A 20,951-nucleotide genomic window follows, 5' to 3' on the forward strand; every position below is an offset into this window, starting at 1 on the left:
TAGAAAACGATTAGCGAGACGAGCGACGAAAACGTATTACCGCAAGGATAGTTTTGCCAAATAAACCTTGGCGTAACCTCGTCCTACTTGCGAATACCTATAACCGGTGACCTGACACGGTGTACCTACGTAAAGCAACGTAAACTCCGTGAGTGTAGGTGCCTATAGAAGTGCAACCCCTGTAACAGATCTATTTCTAACAAGCATCCATTTCCCAGTTTTCACCCTGCTGCAGAGTTGAGAAGGGTTTTGCTGCGCGCGTGTTTTGGTTTTTCCACCAGTATTACTTCGCCGCCCCTAACTTCCTGCGAAACCTTCCTGCTACGCTCTCCTCGTTTTTGCCTTGACTCTAAATCAACGAGATCATTTGTAAAGGGGCTAATTTCGGGTCAATAATATTCCCAACTAACACCCTGGCGATGCGTAAGAACCAGAACCGAGTAAATTTGACAGTAAAAAAACTAAAACACCCTGGTAGCGAGTTTGCATACGATGCTAAGAATCGAAAAATGCTAAAGTGAATGGAAAAATGGTGAGTCAGCTCTTCGCGGATTCATATTCAACCTTGATACTGAACAGACAATAGTTATCAGTCTGCTGAAACGTCGTCTAGTATTTCAACTCACCGCGAGATCCAGGCAGAACTGTACAAGATTGCATTTAACCCGAGAGAGGTTTTGCCTCATATAACTGTCAGAAGTGTTTGCAGATGTCGCTTGAGTTTGTCAACTTTACGGATGAACGACACTCGTAATTACCCGTAGGAGATGACGGGGACGGAATACGGAAGACAAAACGTGCACCTTCCGGCTGCGAAACGTTGATTATTATATCGTCTAGTAGAGGTAGAGATAAACTTTGCCTTGGTCTGATCGCGTAAGAAGCCTACAGGGAACGAGTGAGAGTGTTAAAACGAATTTCAGAAATTTGCCTCACCAAACAGGTACATTAAACAATATTCCAAGTGACGAATCAACTCCTCATTCACCAAATGCCAGCCATCATCGATCGTACGAGCAATTTTCACTCCAAATTTCTACCCTCGTACACAACCGCGGACACAAAAGCGTCTGCCAAAAATGGGGATTCGGATATCGGAGTAACAACTTTGGCGACGGTGTCTGTGGTTGCCGGGTAAGGAAAGCTATTCTTCCCACGTGTGCGGGTCACATGCACACAATACCTAGATAACCAAGTGCATGCCTAAGTGCTGGGGCAGAGGACAAAAAGACATGACGCGTGAAGATTCGAATATATATATATATGTATTCTCGTACCGCCATTAGACGAGGGTGATTTCGGCAAAGTTAATACAACCTGTCCTCGTGGTCCTGGATTAACAGTAGGTACAGTCTCAACAGACTAGTTGCCCAGTATTATAACGCTATAACCGGGAATATCTCGACCATGTTCAGCCGTCGCAACCGGTTATTCCTTACCAAGTTTCGGTCGAGAATAGTCCAACAATTATAGTCGGCTAAAGGCTAATTGGTACAGATAGGGGGTGTGCACGCCGGGTGAACCGGGGATCAACCAATGACATCTTGCTTTGTCGATCAGAGTTTGATTGGATTACTCCTGGGTTCCAAGGAGCGAGGTGAGCTCGGTTAGATAATGGCTTATATACTGTACCCCGCCTGTACAACCCCCGTAGAATTCCGTCGCCGGCGATGGATCCTTAATTCCTGAGGATAAACCACGTCGTTCTTCCTCGTTTTTCACCCTCTATCTCACAACCGGAATCCCTTCGTGATTTCGTTCCGCAATATCTGACCTCAAACCCAGATCCTCTACACGTTGTAGATATTTACAGCCGTACCCGTAAGGTGCGATGATCTCATTTCGTTATGCGGTCAACGATAACGTCCTTTACTGAATGTGGACATACCCTGCTGTCGAGGGATTTACCATGTGATTGACGACGCTCGGTGTCATGCATATGTAACCGTTTCCTCCGCGTAGGACGAGATCGACCCTCTGGCATGTCTCTATAGGTACTTATCCAATATGTTAACCGCAATGCATTATGGGCCAGCGTCGCCGACCGACAGATATTGGCATTCGTCTATACGTTGTTTCGTACCGGTACGTCGAAAGTTCGAAATGGAAGTAAACGAGTCAACGTTCAAAAATTAACGGCAAAAATTTTGCCGCAATATTAGTTAAATATAATCGCGCCGTCTGTCTGTCCAAGCTCTTTACAAATAGAAAGAAAAATCCAACAGTAACCTTTTCTCGTTTACTTTATCTGGAGCACAAGGTGATCGAAGAACACCGCCTGTCATTATTAATAGAGTTTCTGAGAATTAGCAGGTACGAGGCAATCAGTTAAGTAATACGTTTAAGCCTAGGTAATTAAATCGATTGTGTTTCGTTTCGTCGAGTTAGCGGCTCGTGTGTGTCTAGATGCGGTGCAAGCCTGCGCACGTGAGGGTGCTTGCGACTACACATACATACATATTTGTATATACGGTAGAGCTTTGTTGAAATTTAGTTGTTTAAGGTAAATATTAACGGAAGAGTTACATCTGGTCTCCCGGCAAACAAGCAACCCAGCGGGAATGGAAGGAGCCTCGAGCTGCAGGATTTGTTCCTATATTTTCTGTCCCTGAGCGCGTTTACGACGATATAAGTCTCGGCTTGTTTCTCGCCTGAGACAATCGCTTTGTCGTAGGTACTGTGCAAGCTGTACCGTTGGAAGTGTGTACCCACTTATACTCACCCTACACCTTTCGTGGAAACTTTCCCATTTTAATACAGATTTCTTTCAAAACTTTCCAACGCCTCCCGCCAGAGTGTGAAAATTTTTCACTCCTGAAGCGAGTTTCATTATATTTCCAAACCTGTTTCAAACAAGGTGAAAACCTTTCCACGTTTCCAAATTTTTGACGAGTAAATCATCGATCGTGGAACTGTAACGCATCTCCAGTTTGTCGTTTAAACGAGAGAATAATAGTGTTTCATTTTATTTTATATTTTTCCTTCAGCCATTTAGACGTATTTCAGGCGGGACGCGATGCTTTCCATCTCAAACAAATCACAATTCAATAAGATTTACCGCAAATAAATATGATAAACGATATCTTTTTCATCGTAACAAATACCGAATGGTTCATTTGGTGCAAACAATAAATAAACATTTTACGTTTTAAACAGAGCAATTCAATACCTACACGATGAAATTAGTGGTAAAGAGTCATTTGACTGCAAATTGATTTAAGGTATATATTTCGAAAGATATGTAACGCGTCGAAGAACTCGCGTGGCGAAATTAAACGGTCGCAGGACTTGCCGGTGTTATCAATGGGATATGGTATCGGGATTAGGAAAGGGAGATTGATCTGCGAGAGAAACTATCCTCGGGGTTTCGCCTAGATTGAGGGTTGAAACATAAAGCAACGTTTCTCATTAATAACCGTCATCTCAGAGTTAGCAAGGGCTCTAACCTTACACCCAGGGTTCTTGTTGCTTGAAAGGTCTGGTCTTTGCCAGTCATTTAGCATACCTGCGTCACTACGTCAGTCAAAGGTATTGCTTGGCGTTTAAATAACCCTGGTTTTCTGCTATGTACGTTTTACTCACATACTCGCGAAGATATAATACGCGTATAGATATACGAACGAAGGTATATATATGTATATGTATAACGCGAATAGATTGAGTCAAGTCGGGCGCAGACATAACCCAGGGCCCCTTTGCCCACCAGTAAAATGCCTTCATCAAATTTCATACAACATAAAGAGAAGAAGAGAGAAATCAAGAAAGGAAAATAAATTAATGAAAATTCTTCCAAAACTTCAATACCTTTGAAAAAAAACACACACTCTCTTTTGAAGTTCAATTAATTTTACAGTAATAAATTCTGACATACCTATAACGAAGAAAATAGCTTCGCAACTCCCAGACTCAAAGTGGGAAACAAAAGTTTTTATAAGTTTCACGGCCAATCTCTACAAAATACTTGATGTTGCATGCCGAATTTCGACTGAATTCATACAACAATAAATTCTCATACTCAGCAGAATTGATTCACACCAGTTTACACCGAGTAAAAAAATTAAAAACTACGGGCAGTTTAATTCGGACCGTTTCCGTAGTAGTTAAGATAGTGTTTAAATGACGACACGCAATGACCATACTGCAGAATCAGAGAGCGGTGAGCAGTTGTTGCCCAGGAAGTTATTTCTCACTTGACACCGGGTTTGCACTGGTTGTAACACGTAGGTGGGCAGGTAGGTAGTTAGGTAGTGTACGTAGGTGCCCACCTAGCCCAACGTACGTTTCGAGAACAATTGAATGTCTCTCGTCTGGCAAGGTAATGTTATCCGGGAACTGTGTAAGGGACACGCGGTGGTAAACGTGTCTAGGACGTTGGGTAACTATATGACGGGACGAGAGAACATCTTGCGGTCCATAAAGCAGCATCCTCGTGCAGCTTGGCAAACTCCCTGATTTCGCCATTTCGACTTCATGCCACTTCGCAAGACTATGCGGTAAACGAGCGATCGAACCTACGAACAGGGTGAAGTGGTTAAAAAATTTCAGCTAATATTTCGGAGGAATTTCACGCAGGGGTTACAAAAGGACTTGGGTAAGAACGAGAGGGGGAGACTCGCGGAAGGGGTTGTATTTCCCTAGACGGTTAGACAACGCATCAGAGATTCAATTAATATCTGCCAACGTTGGTATAATAACTGTGGATTGCCCGGAGCCTTTTCAAATACGTTCAAATATTTATTACCATTGATAAAGAGCGGCATAAATAAGCTGAGACCAATTATCTCAAACCTTCAGTAATATACGCAAAGAATCTTCCTTCCTGCCGAATAAAACAGCCAGAGTTGTCATACCACAACTGTTCTGTTATCCGTCCCCTACAGATTTTACGATATTATTCAATTAAAAATCGCACTTCAATGAGAGTGAACATCACACGTATAAAATCCATTGGATCATCAGTTCACGCGTCAAGTAATGACCACCGATCCATAATTGAATCCCGATGGTAAAAACATACTTGCATTATTGAACATCGGATTTCGAATCACATTCGATTCCCGGCAAATTGTGGAAACGTAATGTGACATTATTCAATACAGATGAGTGACGATGGCTTGCCAATTCCGAAGCACCCCCTACATATTGAGCCATGTATTACGATCGCAGGGTGGGATCTGGGTTAATATTAAGGGCCCCCTAATGAGGGCCCGTCAAGGGCCAATCATGTAAATTGCCTGGAGAATTCCCGGGGCTGCATAGAATGGGAGAGAGTCGATCTCCGAGGACCGTGTCCTGTGTTCTGTGATTTCCCGGGTTGCGAATATTCATTGTTCATTAACCATCGCCAAGCCGTGGACGGCCCACTTCTCGATAAGAATTTTTGTAAGGTTGAACAAATTTTCATTATCATCCGAAAGAATTGATTTCGAATATGTCACGTTCATTTCCTAAATTCCATTGCTAAATGAGTAATATTCGCATCGCTTGGAGTGACCAGCAGCGTGGAATCGAGCGTTATTAAAAGAGCAACAAAAAACGATAACTGTATTAATCAAGAAGAATTCTTTCCAAATGAATGCCTCGTGTAGTTCTAAATAGCAACATAAAACACAGAGCATGAGAAAGAGAGTTACAACATCGTATATATCACTGCAGAAAGTCTACAGCAGATACGTCACAAACAAACCAAAAAAAAAAAAAAAAAAAACCAACGAACCAGAGTGACTCTATACAGGGCGAAAGAACGTTTTCAGAATTAAGTGTAAAGTTTCCAACGTAAAGCGAACGCCGCTGGGTTCTACCTGAGGGTGTAAACCGTGCATATTGCCTATATGAACGCATGTACGAGAGGGTGGTTAGGAAGATGAGTAAATCAACAGAACGTGATGGAGCAATATGTCACTGTCCAGTTCCCCGCGTTATCTGGTCACCCGTTTATTATAATTAATCTAGAGTTGCCTTCCAGGCAGGGTGTTTGTCTCTGTGCCAGCCACAGTTTACCGTAGCATATTCTCCCATCTCTACGCGGTTTATAGCCGCACTGCAATACCACCCAGTCATTTTCGCCACGGTGCGGGGACAGATTAGTACGCGATGCTCACCCCCTTGACATCTATGCATATCAGGATAACAATAATTCACGAGAGGTCAATCAGAGTCAAATGGAACCGGGTCAGTGGTGTCATTCAATAACGTCCAGACGAGGCGTGACTTTTTGTTACCCGTGGAAGCGATAAGTGATTATGTCCCCATCTTTACGGAACCACATAGAAATCCATATATTCAATGGGTGCATGGATCAAACTTTTTTTATGTGGGAAGGGGTAGGTTTTCTCCGCTCGTATGATTTTACCATTCGTAGTTAACGTACCCTTCGTAAATAAGTAAACGTCTCTTATCACTTCAACAGCTTACCTTCAGCTGACGAGACTCTACTGTACCCAGCGAGTATTCAACTTACCATCGATCAACCCAGGAAATTTGAAAGTTCCGACCGATGGTCAAATAGCAGCCGTTATTTCCGCGTCCTCTGGCACGCATGTCTACTATGTTCCTTCATCACTAAGCACTTCGTTTTGAATTTAAAGTTATTAATGAAATGGTATAATTACGCTCCAGACGCAACCTTCAATTTTCTTCCCAACCCATTTTTGAAGAAATCTGTGTTGGTTTCCATTGGAGACTTATCACTATTATAGCGTCCGGTTATAAAATTATCCTAGCACCAATGGTGCAATGGATACGTAAACAAGGAAGCTAAGTTGACAAATATTTATGCAACGAAGTATAGTTGCTTATTAATTGGACTCCATTGCTTCACTGTTATCTCGTTTTTGTGTGAGAGAATAAAAAAGAGTTGCAGTTATAAGCTTACTACTTCTGCAAAAATATGGTTGGGAGATAAGAAACTTGATCCTAATGCAGATAACGGATACCTTTATCACTGACTGATGTAGAATCAGTCATTGATATAACAAGTGAGGAATTGCGATCGATAAGTAGCTAATGTTACGTTAAACATTCAGCGAAAATCTGATAATTCGTATGAGCTATAGATCATGCAACTGACACGAGTAAAATAATAATGGAAGCGGTGTTCACCTTGTCCCAATTGCGTCAAGTATATGATAAAAAGGTTTTGGTCAAGGTAGCGAGGGAAAATGGAAGAAAAAAAATTCGCACCGACCGTGACAGGACTCGAACCTGCAATCTTCGGATCCGAAGTCCGACGCCTTATCCATTAGGCCACACGGTCTTGTGGTAACAAATCGTAAATTGAATCTATTCAATCTGAATCTAACACGTAGTTATTGATCGCTTGAGTTTTTCAACATTACAGGAAGTGATCATTGATGGGAATGAATTGCTGCCGCAGATATCGTTAGAAAGAAGTATGTTTTTCTTTGTATCATGAAAATATATCCTAAGGTTTGCTGAGCCATTGTGATAAGAGATTCGTTACTATCGTAAAAGATTTCCGTCCAAGCCCATTTACCAAGCTTATCAGACGTTCGTCGGCATTATTAAATTCAACCTAATAGGTAAATAGACTCGGAGGGACAAAATAAAAAAATGACTTGCTATCGGGAGTTTGCTGTGCCGCCAATTGAAGCCGTTGAGGATCCTTCAGTAATCGACACACTGCTGTTGGAGAAACTCGGGTTACTTCACTGGGGTTTTTTCGCACAAGAAATTTTACGTTATGCGAACACAGTCGGAAAAGGCGTGAATCGTAATTAGGGGGAATATTAGTAATTTAACGTATAGGGATTTGGCGGGGATCAGTTATAACGATACTGACCACACTAACTTTAGCATTGAAATTTTATCCACGGAAAATTGGAGACGATCCTTACAAAAATGTTTGCCATTATTTTTCCACTAATTTACCTGGCCGGTCAGGTTTTTGGGTTAAATACAACAGTGACTGTCGGTGATTTGGGCACAGTGATTGGCCTAGAAGAAACAAGTACATGGACTGGCAGGACGATATACGCTTTCAGGGGAATTCCTTACGCTGAAGCACCAGTCGGCGACTTGAGATTTCAAGTGAGTGAGACGACACGCGTTGGTGTAATAAAGAAGCAAAAAAATCGAGTAATGACAAATTCCAAATATTTTTCAGCCACCAGTAAGCGTCAGCAGTTGGAATGGCACTTTGAACGGTACCGAATTTGGAGTAGTTTGCCCGCAAAATGGTGGAGTTGGAACCCCATTGTCTGGTGTAGATGAAGACTGCTTGACGTTGAACGTTTACGTTCCCGAAGTGAGTAAGAAAGTATAGAAATAAATAAATCAAGTATTATATAATTGAGAGATAACGATCTCGCTGAAATATTTAAACGCGAAAACTCCACGTTTTCTTGACTAAATTTCATACATGACAGGTCGACAGTGGAGACACAGCATTACCAGTCATGATCTACCTCCACGGAGGAACTTTCATGAGTGGATATGCTCAGTTGTACGAGCCTCATCAGCTGCTAGAGAAAGACGTGATTCTTGTCGTGCCTCAATTTCGTTTGGGACCATTGGGTGAGTGGACTTGACCCTTTGCCGAGGACGTGTCTCTGATAAAACTCCAAGAAAATACTGCTTTTAGCAAAGTCATGTTCGATATAATTTCAGATAAGCAATCACTTTTGTTCGATGATACTTGAATGCTATCGATCGATCTTCACTGCCAGATTTATTTTGTACAACGTCTGTCAAGTTCAGCTACATGCATGTACGATTAATCGCGATAACGAACAATCGAAAAACTTACAATAGCAGCTGTTTTTAGCAAGTGTTAGAAAAATTCTTTGGCCACGAAAAATTCATACGAAATACCAATAGTCGATCACAATTTTAATGGCGGTAGGCACCGCGTTTTGAATTTAGTTTGAACAGACTCTGCAAAATTTGTACTCAAATTATTGTAACACCAGAGATAACTTTACTAATTTCACTATGAAAACAACACTGAAATTAGAATAATTGCGGCATTCGGTACCCATTTCTACTTTGGTGTTATTTAATTGTTATACAAATTGTTATACACCGGGACAATGCGCATTTTTGGTCACCCCAAAATACCTAGTTGTTTAACAATTTTCACTAAAAATTAAACGTTACAGGATATCTGATACCATTGATCATTGGCAAAAAAAACTTTGCGAGCTTATCAAAACTGGATATTTGAAGCGAATATACCAGATGAAATAAATATACTGCGTCAAAATTTTTTTGAATGTATACACATCTAATATGCAATTCATTTTTAGCAACAGTATTTTCAAACGCATATTTTTCGTATTTTTCGGCGATTGACTTATCACCGTAGTTGATCGATACTACAAACACAAAAGAAATTTAAACAATCAAGTTAGCAATAATGAGAAATGAAACAGAAGGTACTCATCATTGTTGCTGTGGTTTTTTCAAACCAATCAATACTTTAGGTCTTCTATGCTTGCAAACTGACGAGATACCCGGAAACGTGCAGTTCCTGGATCAAATAATGGCCATGCAATGGGTTCAGGACAACATAGGGTACTTTGGTGGTGACCCCGACTCCGTAACACTTTTTGGTCAGAGTTCAGGAGCAGCGTCAGTGAACCTTCATCAAGTCAGCCCGCTTTCGAGAGGTGATAATCACTAGTTAAAACCATTGGCGGTCGAATTCACACAATTGAAGTATTAAATTTTGCCTTTGGTTCCCTTTCCCCTGCTCCTCTTTATTTTCAGGACTTTTTCACAAAGTGATTCTTCAGAGTGGTTCTATCTACGCACCATGGGTTATGGATTATAGTCCTGTCCAAACCGCCACGAGACTTGGAGTTTTTGTTGGTTGTAGTCAGACAAATACAACTGAGCTAGCGGCTTGTTTCAAGGAGGTAACCGTGCAAACTCTGCTTGACGGTTTCGCCAGCTATTTGGTGAGTTGGATAAAGCAATTTCGATACTTGGATTAAGCTATGAGAGTTCCAGAAATATTACTGACAATTGGGCTCAAATGATTCGTTATTTTGTCTTTCAAGTCATTATACTCACTGGGTGGACTCACTGAGATTGGGGGTCATCGAGCTGTTATTCAGACCGCCGGCACTCAGAAATTTCTCGAGGAAGATCCTATGACATTGGTTTCCAACGGTCAATACAGCCAAGTACCGATGATAGCAGGGGCGAATAAACACGACGGTAGTTACGCACTCGCAGGTATGTAAAAAATTAGTGATCGATAAGATTCGACGAGACGTCAAAAATCTTATCCACGTCTTTCACATTTTATTCGTAAATATATCTGCAGAAATAATTTGAAAGTGTTTCTATCAATTGAATATATTGTTATATTGTTTCCCGTCTTCCAATAGAATATTACACCAGCTATTTTGTTCCACTCGGACTTGCCAATGACACGCAGTTTCTAACGTATAATCTGACATCGTTCATGCTCTCAGCTTTTGGTAAGTACAAAATCATATACAGGTGCTTTTTACACTTTTACAATTTACATTTACATTTGCTCCTTAAAGTGAGGAAATCAATATTTAAGGTCCTCGTCATGAAATGATAGCATCTTACTGATACAGCATGTAACTGATATCGATCTTTCTAACATTTTATAACACGACACATAATTACTCGAACCAATCGATTCCAACTTGTAATATAATCTCGGCCCAAGTGCGACTTATGTCTGACTGACATATTTCACAGGGGTCACAGACCTAACGGGCGGTGTTGGACAAACCCTTGTATACCGCCACTTCGATGAAGATGATATTGGAGATTTTCTCGCAATGGTTCCAGGAATCATAGATGTAAATACATGAATGAGCAATAATTGCGATTACATATTCACCTATATTCTGTACAAAACTGAATTCTTCTAATTTTCATGAATTCACCCAGATATGCAGTGTGTTCGTGTTCAAGGCGCCTGTTTTCGAAATGCTCCAGACCCACAGTCTCTACAATACATCATACCTCTACAGATTCGGATATTTTGGTAGCAACAACGTATTGGTTTCCACTGAGGACTTGCCATTCGAAACTGGCGTCGGACACTCCGACGAACTGTTTTACCTGTTCCCGTTATCTAGCAATTTATCTGACGCAGACGTGACGGTAGCTAATCGGATGGTATCGTTGTGGACGACTTTTGCTACCACCGGGTGAGATCCAATTACTAACTTCATACCAAATTCATGTTATAATTCCTATTTCCTTTCACAGCGTACCGACAGCTGATAACAAGACTTGGGAACCAATGAGCACCCCCTTTGGCCCGTATCTAATAATCGACGAAGAGTTCTACGACGGTACTAATTTTTTGTCAGACTATACGATCGCTAGGGAAGAGGGTATGACAGCCGTTGACAGATCTGCAGCATCTGGCATCGTGCCTCCGTCGGTAATAGTCTTGGCTACAACACTGTGGTCTATTTTTATAAGACAATAAAATATCGAATAAGCTTAATTGGCTTGAATCGGATGCCTAGTACTTTGGCTACTTCATCGACATCAAAGATGATTGCCCGCAAAGTTTTCGCGTCAAGAAAACTGATATAGCAATGAAGTTACTACGATCCGAGACAATAGAAACCTGATTTCTCATCAAATGAGATTTATACGTAATAAGAGAGAATCACGAAAATTCATTTTACATAGGTATATATGTATAGTTTTTAGAGTATGAAATGTAACAATCAATAAACAAAATATTTTTCAACTACAAAGTCTATTTTCTGCCCAACCAAAACGTAATCATGGTAAATCTATTGATCAAATTTTTATCTAATCTCGAGTCATTGCCGACTTTTTACATCCGAATACTCAACGTCGTTGGGCGCAAGAGCGTTATTTTGATAGAATTTGGCAGCGTAGGTATTCATGCTACCGATTGCAGGATACCCACAGCAGATCACGTCTCGTGGCCGGCAACGTCAACGCCTGGGGCCGTACCTTGTAATCAACAGCAGCGCTTCTGTCAGGGATAACTTTTCGGACGAGTTCGTTACCAGCGGATCAGTTTCACAGTTGGTAACGAGTGTGATAATCAGTAACTGGTAAGCTACCGTCATATTGATGTTAACTTATTTTTATTCTTAATAGTGTTTGCGTTGAACAGCAGCTCGACCATAACGAATAAAGTTTGAAACATGATGAGTGATGTAATGAAATTATTTGCGCAAACAGATGGTCAAAGGCTTGTTTGGATATCTTATCTCATTATACACTTACGTTTTATTATCTAATCAAACATTAGCATGTTTGTATTGGTTTGGTAAAGTAAAGTAAGTTTGAACTGCGATCTTCGTTATCTATGTTTCTGGGACGATCAAACATCATGACATTGGTCGAGACCATGAAAGTCATATTATGATGAAGTAACCACATCCAGATTATTCCGAGAGTCATTTTTTGTCAGTCGATCGTTTCGTTGAAAAATGAATTCAAGTTAGAATTATCGGTTTTGAAACGAACAGTGCATAAATATTTTCACGCGGCGACGTAACGATTGCTTGAAATATCGAGCGAGAGACTGAAATAATAAACGGTGATGATATTACATTCAATTTCTCTTTTTTACCACCACCTGTCAAAAGGTTCCTCACAGTAGGTGTAGAAAACATACGTTCTACAAAATCGTCAAGTTCAGGACCGCTTGAAGAAACGAAATATTAAGAAGTACCGAATCTGAATATTGTCAGATCTGATTACGATCGAGGTGAGTTACAGTGATACTGAATATCAAAAACATTGAGCTGTTCATTCATTGAGATAATATTCAAGAATATGTGGGGGTGATTATAATACTTCTTAGCGTCAAAAGTTTATGGTCTGCTGTAACGTATCCTTTCTCGCTCTACTCAAGAAAACAAAAAATAAGAACATATGAATGAATCTAAAAACAAAAGCCATGACATATCAATAATTTCGAAGGGAAACGTGTGCTAAATTCATCTAGACGTATGTAGCAAAATTCCAAATAGACTGAAGCGTTAGCCTAAGAGATTGTAAAATCGGTTAAGTTTGTAGCTCGTAAATACAGAAAGGTGAGATAAGGTTATAAAAAAGTAGTAAAAACGAAGCAGGCGAGGTGAGCAAGTGTTAGCCAACTCTATTTATATGCAATAAAAGACCGTCTTTCTAATTGGGTTGCTCAACTCGTAAGTTAATAATCAATATTCGCCAATAATAACGCAGTTATATCAATTACGCAAAGTTTCATTATCGATCAATTTATTCTTAGGTAAACACGAATTACACACGATGCTGAGTTTGTGGTTCGGAGTTTTGCTAGTACTTTTCAAAATTGCCAATGCGATCATCGAAGTGAACGTTACTGTTGGCCAGCTAGGAATAGCCATGGGAAAATTGGACAAATCGAAATGGAGTCAGAGGCAATTTCACTCCTTTCAAGGAATTCCCTTCGCCGAACCACCGATTGGAAGTCTACGTTTCGCGGTACATGCATATAGTAAAATTATAAATCAATGACTCTGTGAATTAGTCGAAGCTTTGCAAACATGTCAAGTTACCTTTCCGTTGTGAAAAATTTAAGCCACCAGTGAAGGTGAATTCTTGGAAGGATCACTTCCTCGACGCGACGAATTTCAGAAGCTTTTGTCCCCAAACCAAGCAGCCCGGTTACGACGTTGATGGTTACGACGAAGATTGCCTTCATCTGAACATCTACGTACCTGTGGTAGGTGCGACAAATATGTTATGCATGTGCGCAAGATTATCACGTCGTTAATAAAGCTCAAAAATATTCGAAATTGTGTAATTTTACGCGTAAAAATCTACCGGGATTTTTTATAGAGAGATGGGAAACAGCTTTTGCCAGTTATGATTTGGCTTCATGGTGGATATTTTATGAGCGGACAAGCACTGAGATTTGAACCACATTACCTAATGGAGTCTGAGGTTATTTTAGTCGTACCGCAATTCCGACTTGGACCTTTAGGTGAGAGACTGGGGCTTCTACGAAATTTTGTGATCAATTGGTCACCGGACAGTTTAAAAGTTGAGAAGGAATTGCTCAAGCGAATAAAAAAATGTAATTTCAGGTTTGCTGTGTCTGAGGACAGAAGAGATTCCAGGCAACGTTCAATTTCTCGATCAAGTGATGGCTATGGAATGGGTACGAGACAATATCGAGTCGTTTGGCGGTGACAGAAATAGAGTCACGTTGTCTGGGCAAAGCTCTGGGGCTTACAGCGTTAATTTACATCTCTTGAGTCCATTGTCACAAGGTTGGTACATGCCTATAAAAGGAATGAATGGATTTCCGAGGGCCATGAAATCATGCAACAGGATTAACGAGTAACACAACTGAATCTTGCACAGGCCTATTTCATCGGACTATCATGCAAAGTAACTCCGTTTACACACCAGGACTGATTGACAGAAATCCCGTCAAAACAGCCAAAGATATCGCTGCAGTTTTAAAGTGTAACGTGGAGTCCGTTGAGCGCATTACCCAGTGTATGAAAAATCTTACTGCAAAATCCATACTTGAAGGATTTGACAAATACATGGTAAGTTGATCCTTTAACTATTAATTGAAATAAATCGGTGACATTCGCTGCAATGTTTCATACTAAGATAACACTGCAGCCTGAGACAAGTGTTTTCGATAAATCAAACCGTTTTTAAAATCCTATGACGCAAGAATTCAACTCGCAATTAGGACTATAAGAAGAGATTTTATAATCCACGCATCAAAATTATAGATCGTAAATTCTGCCAATGGAGGAGACAACTTGGGGGGGAATCGTCCCGTTATACAACGAACTGGGTCGGTCAGATTTCTGACAGAAGAACCGAGCCTCTTAATTGAGCAGGGAAAATACTTGAAACTACCAATGATAGGCGGAACAACTAGCCAAGATGGTAGCTTCATTGCGTTAGGTTGGTGAATAATTATGCTATGCAAACAATCGTCATTATCCTTAACCCTAATTGGTCACTTAGGGTGAATATCACTCGACACATTTTTCAAACTCGTCGTAGAGTGCCTTAGTGCCTTAACTTTGCCGATATTTTACAGTATTTAAGCAATCAATTTTGTTTAGAAAAACTTAGAAAGCTTTTTCTGCGATCCTTAAAAAATACTCAGATATTTTTTTTTCGATTTTTAGAACTCATTGTTGAATCAGGGTGTCACTTTTCTGTAGCTCGGGTGAATTTCACCCTGTGTGACCGTTATGCGATTCTATTGAAATGTGACCAATCAGGGTTAAAAAACAAGCCTCCAAGAGCTACGAAAGTGTTTTTTTTCAGCTCTGTATGACGGATTATCGCGGATTGGATTATTAAATGATACCAACTTTCTCAAGTATAACCTGATCCCCCTCAGTTTAAAATTTATTGGTAAGTAATATAAAATCGTCAATTCGGTATGAAACATTTAGTTCCATTCTGAAATAATTTTCAAATCTTTGTATTACAGGCGTACCAGACGAAACTGGTGTATTTTCACAATTACTGATAGAAAAATACTTCTCTAACAACGATTTGGGTGATTTTTTGAAAATGGTACCAGGTCTCATTGACGTAAGTTTAATTTCGATAAGAATTCTAAAAACAAAAGAGTACTGGACCGATACTGTTAATTAAATTCAAAGAAGATTAGATAATATTTTCTCTCTCCTCCATGAAATCCATCCCCAGATTTGCGGCATGCTGACATTCAAGGCTGGAATTTACCGTATGGTGCATGAAAATTCTCGTTTTCAACCAACGTACATGTACAGCTTTGATTACCGCGGTAGCCAAACGAGATTCGGTTACGAATCAGCTAAAAAATATCCATTCGACGGAGGCGTCGCACACTCTGACGACTACATGTACCTGTTCCCGTTCCCAGACAACTTTACAGAGGCCGATACCCGAATTGCGAAAAGAATGGTGCAGCTTTGGACCAGCTTTACGATAAACGGGTGAAAAATATATTCAACTCTATATATATGTATACGACTATACGTGTAATAAGTTTTCGTAATGATTTCTATCAGAAAAATTGAAAGAGAGGAGAAAAGATATACAATTTAGTTCAAATGAATATTTCTTAAAACCACAGAACTCCTTCTGCCGATGGTGTGAGTCAATGGCCAACGATGTCAACCAGGACTGGACCCTATCTTAAAATCGGAACCGAGACGAGGATTGGCGATAATTATTTTCATGAATACACATCCACGATTCACAGTAACACAACATCCCTGGCTGCCAGTCTTGGTCATTGTTTGTACTAATTCAAGATAAAGAAGCAACTGATACCATATGTCTAACGTTAAGGTCAATGAACGTGGAAAGAACCTCAGTTATCATATGACAAAATGACAAAATTTCCCATCAATCCGATCCTGTTTTTCCTTAAATGTATAATTTCTTTTTAATTCGAATAAAGTAGATAGTTTCTGTAAATCACAAAATTTACTGATATTTACCTAAAGTTAAGTACATCTATTGATAAGGGTGATGAAATTATTTCTACCTTCAAAAAGCATAACCGTCAACTTATAGAAAATAAATTGTTTTCAACGGTGAGATTGTAAGAAAAATTCATCTCCCGATTATTTTGAGAAAAAAAGGGATGTACCGGTATATGATTTTGCATAACCTTCGCTGATTAAAAGATTGAAAATTAGTTAACGAGGGGCTGGCGAGCGAAAGGTGAGGACGGGGTGAACCCCCTGTAACAGGATGTTCGTGTGCGTGGCTTTACGCCGTGGGTGTAGAGAGAGGCGCAGGGGCCGGAAGGCTTACCCCCGTTAACGCGTTACCAACTCGGGCGTGGCTTGTTATGTGTTTATGGCAATTATCCACGGATTACCTTATTATTCCACTTTGAGCGCGTTTCAGGATGTGGAAAACGAGTAATTCGAATCAAAGGCGAGACCTGCCGAGTATACGAGCCGCGTCACCTTGTACTTCACTGGTTAGGGCAGAGACCAAGAGAGCAGTGGAGGGCGAAGGGGAGGCAGAGGGAGCATTAAAAATTATTAGTCTTCATCGTGCCAATTATTCTATATCTCCAACACGCTCGAGTAGACCATGAGACGAGGCAGCGTCTTTTTCTCGATGCAAACCGGTCGTGAAATCGATTGCAGGCGTTAAGAAATTTGAAAGTAAATATGTAGATGGTTCCATTTCCCTTTAAACATTTTGTGCAATAATTTAATAATTTTCATTATCTGCCTACGATATGCTGCGATGGATTTAATAATATGCAGACATGACGCATGAGTGCTAATTTACTTTGCCTCAACCTGCATATTATACGCAAATATCGCAAAAATGCAAACGCTTGATCGTTGATCCCGTTCCTATCGCTCTACGTGAATATCAAAGTATTAAAATCAAAGGAGAGTAAAATATTAAAACCAACGTTTGATGATAAGTAGTTGTTAGCTGTAGGCATACTGAAGTATATCCGGTACCTAATTAGTAATTAGATTCTTGAATCCCATTCCTCGAGGGCTGCCATGATACATTTTTTTCGAATCACGAGCGATATTATACGGTTTTCTGTAACATGAGCGCAGAAATTGTCATTTAAATTTCTGTTTCAACACACTCACATATCATGCCTGAATAATCTACTAATCTCCGCATAATCATCACCGATAGTATGGAAATTTGTGGAGAGAAATTCGTTCCACTTGGCTAATTAATTGACGTCTGAAGTTTTTGTGAATCAAATCTACAAAAAAACTGAGTGCATGGCCAAGTAACGATCGTTTCTTTCCCTCAATTGAACTCCACGTCCACATTAAGTTAACATAGTCCAAAATTTGTATGCAACTTTCATTGCTCAGCGCAACATATAAAAGCAATCTCAGTAAATTTTGTTGCATCCAGGTTAGATGGTACATACACAGTACCTGGTGTAACACTGAAAATATTATCCGTATAGAGATATTCTCGAATGCAAGAATAACATAGGGTACTCCGTTATTGAGGGTATAAGGCACGGAGCTGTGACAACAAGATAAAGCAGAGGCACTCAGGGGCGTCCAACTTCAAGATATTATAAAAATCTCGTGGTCGATTCTTTCGTGAAATATTGCAAATATTCTGCAATGGCAATATCACATGATGCTATCAGGGAAAACAATTTATAAGTTTTTCGTACGGTTAATGTTTTGACTTGTTACTGTTTTTTTTTATTGGAATAGATTAGTCTTTAATACATCACCTTCACTATGAGATGAGAATAGTTTTTCTAAGCGACGTTAAACGCGTGAGACACACCGAATACGCAAAGCTGCGGAACGAGATGTCAAACGCAATGGTAGGGGATTATATTGAAGTAGGGAGTGACTGAGCAAACTCACCCTGCTTAACAGATCTGATTTAATTTCAATTAAACACAGATTACATTTGATTTATTCCACCTTCTCGGTTAAATATTCAATTCACATACAGACACAGAGAGACAATGCTGTTTGCACATTAAACTACCGATTTCTCCTCTAATATGCTTTGCCCCAAACAATAGTACCTATAATAAAAATATCTTTAAGCGTCAAAATTTTTATCTTCCTTTGTCCGTAGTGTTTATCTGCCAATTTTCAGTTTCTACTTTTTTTAATTGTGACTCGCAATCAGTACTATGCACCCCAGCACTGCACGAATTGTGAAGCGCCGCGTTGTGTAAAAGGGGGCAGGACAATAAACTGGGAAGTCCTCCGAAAATTGTACGTACAATAATGAAGAATTACCATAAAAGGAGTGTCAGAAGAAGGTGTGTTACAGATTGATAAAGCAATACGTGCAGAATGCGTCAGTGTGCATGTCGATAAATTACCTAATCAGCACGTAACAACACTGTGGATTTGTTAGAACCGAATTACCGGAAAATAGAACACAAAGAGAATCTGACGACAGAAAGGTTCACATAACGCAATTGTGACACGACTCTCTTTCTAGTGCATGGAGATTCGTCGACTGTACAGCGTCAACGGAGAGGCACGATTGAACTATCGCTCCAGTACAAAACCCGACGCGATCGATGAAATTGCCAAAAGTGTGGAGTTTCAGTGAGTTTCCAAAGTTTTCAAAAGCTGCAGGTGAAGTGTAATTAGTATAAGAATCAAGGGATATGCAGTTTTCAACGGAACCCAATTCGGCGGGAAGGAGTTTTCAATCGGGGAGTAATTTAATGGAAGCCAAAGTGAGCAGCAGTTGTACAACAGAAGAGTCCAAAGAACACGTCAAAAGACCGATGAACGCTTTCATGGTATGGTCAAGACTCCAGCGTCGTAAAATTGCGGAAAAACATCCAAAGATGCACAATTCAGAGATTTCGAAGAGGCTTGGCGCGGAGTGGAAGATCCTTAGCGACGTGGATAAAAGACCCTTTATTGATGAGGCTAAAAGACTACGGATCCAGCACATGAGAGATCACCCGGACTACAAGTACAGACCTAGGCGAAAGCAAAAGACGTCTGTCAAGAACGTCGCCAGGTCCAGCTACCCAAATTTTTCGTTTGTCGATCCAATTGAGCTAAGAAGGTAGAAAAGTGTAGCCAATTATCTTTGAAATACGTAAGTTACAAGTTTAACGACGTAAATTCAGCTTAGACTTTCGGATGTGAAAAACTTTCGTTTCTTGATACGCGATTTCAAGAAGTGTCCAGAAACTGCATTGCATAAATACATTTTTTTTCTCCTCATCGAATCTGGTAACATTGATGAATCGGTCCCGTCTCTTCTCTTTCGCAGATACTACCAGCCACCAGCCTTCGAGTTTCCGAAGTATTCTACTAACACGTTTCAAGAACCTCCCCTGCCAAGCTATTCAACACTTTCGCCGAGCGGGACTGGCTATCAGCAACAGCAACAGTTAATTCGTGCGGCAGGAGTTTACGCATCCGCGTGTACAGATTTAAACACTTCCGTCGTAGACTTTCGTCAGCAGAATCCCGCCTATTACTATGAGTAGTCGTTATAATGAGTCGCAATGATAACGAGTCTAATGTTCAAGTAGATACGTGTGATATAACAAATTTTCAGCAAAGTGAAATTTTTTAAAATGGGTGCATAGGTGATTCTCTACCATTCATTTAAAAAAAAAAAAAATGGAAACGGAAAAAATAATGCGATTCTATCGAGGTGTGTTGTTCGAGGATTCGATTACTCCGCATGAAATATCTGATGAGAGAATCGGATTATTTCATTGTTTTCTTATTTTGATGTATTAATGGATGGAATACTGTACCTATATTGTATTATATTTAATGATTCGGGAATTCAGAAGGTCTCGGAACCAGTGAATCGGTAATAAATAAAAATTTGATCAGAAGAGTACAATCCATTGGAAAAAAGCATTGAAAAAAAGTAGTTTAAATAAACGAAATTGAGGCATCAATTTTTGAAACAACGAAGACGCGCAAACATCGGTAAAATAGGTACGATGGCATTACGCTTTTGCACGTAGTTACAGTTTGCGGAAAATAAAATTACCGCAAATGAGATGAGAAAAACTACAATTCATAAGCGAGACGAAACAATCGATTGATAATTATCAGGAAACCTGCAAATCGTTCTGTAGAACCACGACCAAACCACATGCAATCATTTCTTCATAATGGTCTTCGTGATAGCTTTGACTTCCTGTACTCATGCTGCCATTCCAGCACTCATAACCGATCTTATCTCACTGAGGAAACGCTGCATATTGCGATGTTAATATATTTTTGATTACCATCATTCGTTGTTCTCGAATTGTTCCCACCGTATAAACTGCGATATCGTGATCTGGAAACTAGGGAATTATACAACCAAGTAAGACGAAAAGAAAAGAACAGGGAAATCGGATGTCTTTGAAGAGAATCAAAATGAATATGTAGAAATTAAACAGTCTTAAAACCGCATTATTTTACGACAGGTGATATTCAGACCGTTTATCAACGCGCCGAGTTTGTGCACCACTACAGCTGCGGACGTGT

General features: G+C 40.0%; 3 protein-coding genes and 1 non-coding gene across 5 annotated transcripts; 3 read left to right on the top strand and 1 right to left on the bottom strand.

The window, feature by feature from the left end:
- Positions 1–7,182: 7,182 nt before the first annotated feature.
- On the bottom strand, positions 7,183–7,255 carry Trnar-ucg. Its single transcript has one exon. It is a non-coding gene; the product is annotated as a tRNA-Arg (tRNA).
- A 258-nt stretch (positions 7,256–7,513) lies between these two features.
- On the top strand, positions 7,514–11,617 carry LOC124405198 (cholinesterase 1-like). The gene is made up of 10 exons (XM_046879894.1): positions 7,514–8,049; positions 8,126–8,266; positions 8,388–8,535; positions 9,444–9,629; positions 9,730–9,920; positions 10,023–10,200; positions 10,356–10,448; positions 10,702–10,805; positions 10,897–11,159; positions 11,221–11,617. Exons 1-10 carry the CDS (start codon positions 7,861–7,863, stop codon positions 11,444–11,446), a joined length of 1,719 nt encoding a protein of 572 aa, XP_046735850.1. The 5' UTR covers positions 7,514–7,860; the 3' UTR covers positions 11,447–11,617.
- Positions 11,618–12,305: 688 nt separating this feature from the next.
- On the top strand, positions 12,306–16,343 carry LOC124405199 (juvenile hormone esterase-like). 2 transcript variants are annotated; one of them, XM_046879897.1, is made up of 11 exons: positions 12,306–12,715; positions 13,241–13,455; positions 13,553–13,696; positions 13,813–13,957; positions 14,061–14,246; positions 14,341–14,531; positions 14,727–14,904; positions 15,277–15,366; positions 15,446–15,549; positions 15,667–15,935; positions 16,076–16,343. In XM_046879897.1, exons 2-11 carry the CDS (start codon positions 13,261–13,263, stop codon positions 16,248–16,250), a joined length of 1,677 nt encoding a protein of 558 aa, XP_046735853.1. In that variant the 5' UTR covers positions 12,306–12,715; positions 13,241–13,260; the 3' UTR covers positions 16,251–16,343. The 2 variants fall into 2 exon arrangements, with proteins under 2 accessions (XP_046735853.1, XP_046735851.1); XM_046879895.1 differs by lacking the exon at positions 12,306–12,715 and having other exon boundaries at positions 12,752–13,455.
- Positions 16,344–18,912: 2,569 nt separating this feature from the next.
- LOC124405202 (transcription factor sox-3-like) lies at positions 18,913–20,206 on the top strand. Its single transcript, XM_046879900.1, has 2 exons — positions 18,913–19,515; positions 19,726–20,206. The coding sequence occupies exons 1-2, from the start codon at positions 19,103–19,105 to the stop codon at positions 19,943–19,945; spliced, it is 633 nt and encodes a 210-aa protein (XP_046735856.1). The 5' UTR covers positions 18,913–19,102; the 3' UTR covers positions 19,946–20,206.
- The last annotated feature ends 745 nt before the right edge of the window (positions 20,207–20,951 follow it).

The sequence above is a fragment of the Diprion similis genome, chromosome 4, assembly GCF_021155765.1.
Source record: "Diprion similis isolate iyDipSimi1 chromosome 4, iyDipSimi1.1, whole genome shotgun sequence".
Classification (NCBI taxonomy): domain Eukaryota; kingdom Metazoa; phylum Arthropoda; class Insecta; order Hymenoptera; family Diprionidae; genus Diprion; species Diprion similis.